This window comes from Psittacula echo (genome assembly GCF_963264785.1).
Source record: "Psittacula echo genome assembly, chromosome: 18".
NCBI classification, from domain to species: domain Eukaryota; kingdom Metazoa; phylum Chordata; class Aves; order Psittaciformes; family Psittacidae; genus Psittacula; species Psittacula echo.
The window spans coordinates 3,628,471-3,636,229 of record NC_137754.1 but is presented as its reverse complement, the minus strand read 5'-3'; the positions used below and the strand labels follow the sequence as shown (position 1 = coordinate 3,636,229).

The 7,759-nt window shown below is 49.3% G+C and overlaps 1 protein-coding gene across 1 annotated transcript; it reads left to right on the top strand.

The window, feature by feature from the left end:
- Positions 1–1,661: 1,661 nt before the first annotated feature.
- Positions 1,662–6,166, top strand: SCN3B (sodium voltage-gated channel beta subunit 3; the record flags this gene model as incomplete). The annotated part of the gene is given in 7 exon segments (XM_080631555.1): positions 1,662–1,699; positions 1,701–1,923; positions 1,925–1,988; positions 3,394–3,557; positions 5,106–5,331; positions 5,772–5,910; positions 6,103–6,166. Coding segments are annotated over 7 exon segments (918 nt in total).
- Between the last annotated feature and the right edge of the window lie 1,593 nt (positions 6,167–7,759).

The window sequence follows — 7,759 nt, the reverse complement described above, 5'->3', positions numbered from 1 at the left end:
TTTGGTCTGTAGTACATGAAACATGCAGTACATGCGGCATGAAGACTCAGCTTCTCCAGAGCTGAGAGAGAGGATGTGATTTCTGTTTGCTTCCTGACCTGTGGCTTTTGGTGTTACAGCCCACCTAAACCCAAACCCATTTTCTTCACCTCTGAGCCGTTTCCCTACTTTAAACAGCAGCTCGAACACTGTTTCTAACATGAAGTGCTTGAGGTTTGCACATGAGCGGTTCTGAGGGGCAACTCACTGCTGGTTTAGGATGCTTGTCACTGTGATTTGCATTGGTTGGCAGGTGAGTGTTGGAGTGCCTGGGATTAGAGGAGGAAAAAGGCTTCTGCTTCCTCTTAATCCTCTCAGAGCCCCTCTCTCCCTGGCAGGATTCTCTGTAATAGATGTAATTAGAGCAGCCGTAGCACGAACAGCACAGCTCTGCTGATCCGGGCTCTGTGTTTTCTTGGCTTCCTGAGAACAGATGTGATTTCCACATCCTGAAAGAGCTGGTTGTCAAGTGAGATAGCCGGGAACACTGTCCAGTAGCTCCTGTGTGTATATAAACCTGCCGCCAGCAGCTCTCATCCTCCATGCATGGGCTGGATTGTTCCAGAAGAGCTGGGAGCAAATCCTGTGCCTCAGCCTTCGTGGTGAATATAGCGAGGGGCAATGGGAGAAAAGGAAATGGTTTCAGGTAGGAGGCTACATCCTTCCCTTGTCTATAGGTATCGCAGCTGCCAGTTTGTCTTCCTGCGGAGGAAAGTCAGATTTAACGACGTGGATATTTGTGATGGATGGCTCCTAAGCTGGGAATTGGAAGAGTGTTGCTGGCACCTGAAAGCCACCAACTCTCAAGCTGTCACTGGACACACATTGAATGGGTATTTCCTTTGAACAGCAGCAGAGCAGGGCTGGGGTTGGACCTCGGAACAGGGCAGAGTAACCTGCCCAGTCAGTAAAATGAAGCAGAACAAGGAATCGGGAAGTTGCCCTTAGCTGGGAATTACTTGGAGTTGTCACAGTAGGCTATACAGGGCGAGGTGGAGGCAGTTGCTGTGTGTGTGGTTACTGGCAGATGATGAATGCAGCTTTGCAGCTACGAACATGATGTCCAGGAATAGCGTTGGCTGCCTTTGTGCTGTGCCTGCTGCACTTCAGCAGTGTTGGTAGGGACCAGCACCAAGGCAGAGCCCACCACCTGCAGCCGCGTGCCCAGAGCTTTCTGATGGCTGCGAGTTCCTCTTGTTTGGGTGGGTCTCTCTATCTGCCCTCCGAGTTTTGGCACTGCCGCTCGCTCACGTGTCGCTCTCTGATGAGGTTGCTCAGGTTTAATTCAATAGACTGGGCTGTTTGTCAAGCTGCCATCAGAGCAGATGCTTTAGGAGGAGGGAGCGCTTTGTTTTCCCCTCTATGTCCACAGTGACCTTCAAAGTTGGAGAAGCACAGTGGCCCAACGCCAGGAAGAGAAAGCCCAGCCTGCCGCTGGCATTAAACTCAGCCAGGACCAGGAGGAGAGAGGATTTCCCACTCTTTCCCACTGTGACCTTCAGCGCTGCGTTAAACCCATCCGAGCCGGAGCCTCATCCCTGACCCCCCGGTGCCAAGCAGGAGGATGCCCCCGGAGGGGCTGCGGGGCCGTGCGGAGGGAGGGAAGGAGGCGGCTGCCGCGCATGCCCGCGGCGGGCCGTGCCCCCCGCCCGGGCTCAGGGGCTCCGCGCAGCCGTCGCGGTGCGAAGGAGCCGCCGCCGCCACCTGCTGCTGCTCCGCGGCTCCGCCCCGGGCCCGGCTGCGGCTCTGCCCGCGGCACGGCCCTGTCCGTGGTGCTGCTGCCGCCGCCGGAGCCCGGCCCCAGCCGCCGCCGCCCGCATCCTGTTGCGCCGGGGCCACTGCTGGGAGCGGAGGAGCAGCGGCTTCCGAGGGAGCCTCTCCCCTGATGGGAACAATGGCTGCGCTGCCCAGGCTGCTCTGTGCCTCCTCGGTCGTGTTGGTGGTCTGGGGTAGGTGCTCTCATTGTGTGTTGTCTGCTCCGGTGCTTGTCTCTCGTAGAGTGCTGCTTCTCGTAGCAGCCCTTATCAACGCCAGCTTTCGAAGTGGCTTTTTGTATTTACAAGAGAGATTCAGGCAGAGTTGGTGTGAATGTAATGGAGTTAGTGCGAGCAGGAAAATGCATTACTGCTTAGCAGACACAGGGCATGAAGCGTGTGCTTTAATATGCATGCAAGTTCTTTCTCGTTGCCTTTCTGCTGCTGTTGTGAAATTTGCAATGTTTGGTTACCCCAGGGTGTGCAAACTGTGGGGCAGTGCTCGTTTTCCATGCAGTGTGAGCTGGAGTAAATCAGTTTATGGCAATCACGGTTGTTCTCCTGCAAGCAAGAAAAGGTTGGTTTTGCCAGTACAGCCACATCTGATGAGCACGTAACCTACAGCTCCATGTGTGGGTGCTTAGCTCTGCGTGCAAAGCTAATTTAAATGGAACAAAGCACGATCCAGGAGCTGCTTCCTTAGTTCTCCTAGAAAGCTGGTGCTACCCACAGAGCTGGTAGTCCAGGAGAATTGGAATCCCACTGTGTCCTGGGATAATACAGTGCTTGAGAGAGGGTTAATGGTATCTCAGAGCTGGGGAGGAGGGAGGGAGCAGGCAGCGAAGTCAGCACCTTCAGTGAGCTGAACTCTGGGCTCCAGAGGCAGGATTGGACAGCAGAACCCAGTATTATTTAGCCCAGGGGACAACTGTCAGCAGGGATTTAGTCTGAGACATGGTGCTGAAGCGTTTCTTTTCTTACCAAGTAGCTCCACAGGCAGTGATTTTTGTCTCGGTGTGAGCAGTGTGTACAGTTGCCAGTGTGAGCACAGATCTCATTGGAAGCATTGAGCAGGAATGTGTGTAAAATCAGTAACTCCTCCTGCTGCCACCTTTACTCGGGTCCAAGCCCCTGTACTGCTTATGAAACCTAGAATGCTCCCACATTGCCAGATGAAAACGTCCAGCCCGTTTCACTAAGCCCAATGAGCAAGCTGTCCCTCCACACTTCAATTCTGGGCTTTCTCTCCTACCAGACGGTAATTGCTGCTGGAGCCGGGAGCATGCTCAGCATTCATGGAGAGAAGCAACAATGCCTCCAAAGTGGCATTAATTACTATTGGAAGGATTAAAGTTGTGGCAAAGCAGATGCTGGAGGGGTGAATCTGCGTGAAGTGATCACCCTCTGTTAATTATTATGAATTATTTATATCTTGGAAAAGGAAGGTTGGTAAAAATTGACATTTGAGACTTATCTGTTGTCAGACAGAGTTAGTAATGAATCCGTTTGCCGTTGGGGATGATGCGATGCTGAGATGTGGATAACAGATGCCTCTCTAACTCCATCTTACACTTCTTCTCTTGCTGCTCCTTCTCCCTAGCTGGTTTTTGTTCTGCAGTATGTGTTGAAGTTCCATCAGAGACAGAGGCAGTCCAAGGAACACACATGAAGCTGCTCTGCATCTCCTGCATGAAGAGGGAAGAGGTCACAGCCAGCACGGTGGTGGAATGGTTCTACAGGCCAGAGGGTGGAAAGGATGAACCTGTATGTATGCCTGGTAGCTGAGCCCTTGTGTCGTAGGTCTTACTGTGAAACACAGCCCAGGGAACTCATGTGGGAGAAGCCAAAAGGTATTTATGAGAGTGTAAGTTCCTCCTGTGGCAAGATCCCCAAGGAAGGCTGTAAAGGGAAGGAGGGAGACCCAAATATGAGCAAAAGCTTTTATTCAAAGCCTCTAGAAATGCCCAGCGAGGCTGCTTTCATATCATAGAGGAGAGATGAGCTTGTTAAATCAGCTCTTAGCTGCAGATCTTCACTATTTCTGCAGCATTCTCAACCAGAAGTGCCACAGCACTGATTCTGAGCAGTAACTAGAGTGCCTTTTTCTTGCTTAGCTGATTTCCACTCTTGGGCACAGCCTTGTGACACCAGAGGGTTCCTTATGACAGGAAAAGCTAGAATCTGTGGTTGAGTTCAAACATTTGGGGTCATACATATATGAATGAGAACTTCCAGTTATATCCCTTGAATAGATGAAGTCAAGCGTGTAAGGAAATCAATTAGGGAAATAGAAGTCTGGAGTATACCTTTGGCTATATCTCCCTTTTTAGGACACTTCTGAATCCCAAAGCTATTCTTTGGAGATTAAATTGAACTCTGATAAATCTGCAGGATGGGATTCACTTTTTTGCCTCGGAAAGCAGTGGTATCCTCACTCTGGGAGGATCTGTGTGAGCTGGTTTGGTGGGTCCCTGTTAGGAAAAGGTAAAATTCATTTTCAGAGAGAATCAAAGTGGGAAGTGTAGAGATGAACAGCCAGAATTCAGGAAGGATAAGATAAAGGCTGAGTGCACGTGTTTGTTTCTAGCTTATTTTATCTAAGTACGAAGCATTAGATCAGTGGTTGCATTTCATCACAGTTGAGCTGGGCCAGGCAAGAAGGCGGATACTCTCCTACTGCCTGAGAGCTAAAGGGACCACACTGAGGAATGAGATGGGAATCCACTTTTAGTGACCTGGGTGATACATTTGCCAGTGGAAACACAAGGAATACTGACGAAAGTGAGCTGGGGTGGGTGGGGAATTGACGGTGCTGTGGTCAGTCCAAAACTTGGAGGGTATTAGAGCTACCAAAGCTCCATTCTTCTGAGGCACCGTTTCCATGCTGTCATTTTCATCATGCATCACTTCCATTTCAGCTGAATACCTCAGGGCTTACCAGAAATGTCTGTTTGTCTTCGCTGTATTTATTCCGTGGTTACTTCTTAAGATGATCTTAATGTGCAGTGACTGATAGGCTGACACAAAGACTGCTTTGGTTTTAGTTTCGTTGCTGATCTTTTGTGTCGTCCACATGTGACTTTTTCTCTGCCTTATTTTTAATACCTCTGTGATGGAGATAATTCAGTTTTCTGTCTTCTGCAAAGATTTTGAGGAAAAGGATGATGGAATATGAATAGATGCTGTTACCAAGGAAGCCTAAGCCTGAAACGCACATGTGTGTAGCTCGAGGGTGGTGATGTTCCTTGCATATGCTGCACTGTTGTCCAAGATACGAGTCAGTGATTAATCAGAAATACCCTTTCCCCACAGATCTACGAGTACAGGAAAACCAACCATGAGTTTCCAAGCCGCTTCAGTGGCCGGTTGCAGTGGAATGGGAGTAAAGACATGCAGGATGTCTCCATCACTGTGTTAAATGTGACCTTGAACGATTCGGGTATCTACACCTGTAACATCACCCGGGAGTTTGAGTTTGAGATTCACCGGCCTCTCTTCACAAGCTCCAGACTGATCCACCTCACCGTGGTGGAGGAGGGTACGAAGTGTTGTGCCTTAACTCATCAGGCTTACCTCTATCCAGGGCTAGAGCTTTTCATCGTGTCGTAGGAGAGGGGTGACTGAGCTGCCAGAGAATTGTCTCTCTTTGCACAGGGTTCAGGAGGAGAAACCCGTTTTCGTTTGCTGGCTGCAGCCTCTTTGTAGGCTCAGAGTGGTTGTGTGTGAATGTGGGAAGTTACAAGAATGCCTTTGCCTGGTAATTTGATTCCACTGAAACAAGCCAGGGGATCATTGCTGGTGTATTCTGATGGCAGGGTCCTGCCTGTTCCCTCTCTTTTACCCCCTCATAGTGTAGTGGCAGCTGGGTATTTCTGTTAAGGTGGGAAGGATGGCACGAGGGTGGGAATTGTCAATGGAGCCTACCGTGCTCCAATCACTGCATGTAACTGATCAGAGATTATTTCCCTTTCCTAACAGCTGGAGAAGACTTCACCTCAGTCATCTCTGAAATTATGATGTATATTCTGCTGGTCTTCCTCACCCTGTGGCTGCTGATAGAGATGGTCTATTGCTACAGGAAAGTCTCCAAGGCAGAGGAAGCTGCCCAAGAAAATGCGTAAGTGTGAAATCTGTGTCTGCTCCCGACTGTACCAAAGAGTTTCTTACTATGAGCATCTCCTACAGGTGACATTAGTTACCTTAGAAATACTTACAGGCATTCAGTATCTCTGTAAGGGTGGATGGACCCACCCTGTGGTCTGCACTGCAGCACTGAGGTTATGCTTTCCCCTTTCCCTCCCAACTACAGGACAGACTATCTTGCGATTCCGTCAGAAAACAAGGAAAACTGTGCCGTGCCTGTGGAGGAATAGCAGAGAGGAGTCAGCGGAATGAACGGCACCAAGGTAGGTGATGAGAAAAGAGTCTGCTTGTGTCTCAACCTTTCAGCCTTACTACAGCTGGTTACATATGTGCGGGGCTGGAGAAGAGGTGAATGGGAGACTCCTGCAGTCTGGTTGTGCCCGTCCCCTGGAGCTTCTCCAGTGACATTAGAAGCAATATAAGTATCTACTTGGTGGGTGTACTAGTATTACTTCAAACCCTGAACCAACATGCTTGCTTTCAGGCCATGGTGTAATTACTCCTCTTTTGCTCATTCCTGTTGAATGGGGAATAGTCACTGTCCCCTGTGGATGCTGAGCTGTGCTCAGAGACATGTAAGAGCACTATCTCCAATGGAAGCATCTGCATGGACTTTGTGGGAAAAGACCAAAATCTAGATCTTTTAAAGTCTTGTCCTGCTAGTTACCGTGCTAACTGTATCAATCATGATCCTCACTTCTGTAAGGTCAAATGACTCGTGCTCCAGGAGGAATTCTCTCCATTGCAGGGGCTCTGAAGACAGAAGGATCGCATCATGCCAGCCAGGTTTGAGGGGGAGCTCTGCGCCGTCGGGAGGAGATACGGGGAAGTGTAAATTCTCTTCCATTTGCCTTGGACTCTGTACAGCCTTGACTTTGGCCTCATGACTCCATTCTGAGCTGCCAGCCCATTTGCTAAAGGACTCTTCTTTTGAAGCATGCTGAGCAAAGGGCACAGGGGTGTGGGCAGCACGGCTCCTTTCCCAAGTTTCTGTTCCATCATCATGTTAATGGCTTTGTAAATGTCAAGTGTCATTTCTTAGCTGCTGTCACCACCACCTTTATTTGCTGACTATGCTAGTTCTCCATTGCAGAGATAAAGGGTATGTATGTTATGATACTCTGACCTATGAGACTGGGAATGAGGTCATCTTAGGGTGATGTTCCACCATGTCTTACAGCCCAAGCAGTCTTACTGGTGTTAAAATAGGAAGAATTTAATTAAGTGGTTGTTGCTTGGCAAGTTGCTCTGGACTTTGGGCTGCCCCATGCACAGGCAAGGTAGGATGAGGACTGTGATGGTGTTAGAATGAGTCCCCCTGTGCCCTGTTCACGCTTGCTTTTGGAGGAGGGAACTGAGACTATAGATCCTGAAGTACCCCTACTTCAGGAAGCAGTACTACGTAAGTATAAGAATCCCCTGTATCCCCCCCTTTTCATTTAGCAAGCATCAAAAGTCTTAGTTCCTTCCTTTTGCCTTGCATAGCAGGTTTACTCCCCAAGTGCACAGAGATACAGGGATAGGAATAACCTGCGGAGCCACGTTCTGTGACAACAGGCAAGTAGACAAAGCAAAGTCAATAGGATGCCCAGCCCTCACAGGAAAGCTTTGTAAAATGGTAGTGCTGTTAGTAACTGATGGTCTCCTTATTCTATAATGCAGCACCACCTAGAGGAATAGGCACCACATGCTTATTTTTTCCTAGGTAATGGTATTTTCTTGCTTGTGACAGTCACTGGTTTGAGTAGTTGGCATTCATTGTAAGTGATCCACTGCTGCATGGGAATCCCACTGTATGTTCAATGTTTCCCATGCCAAACCTA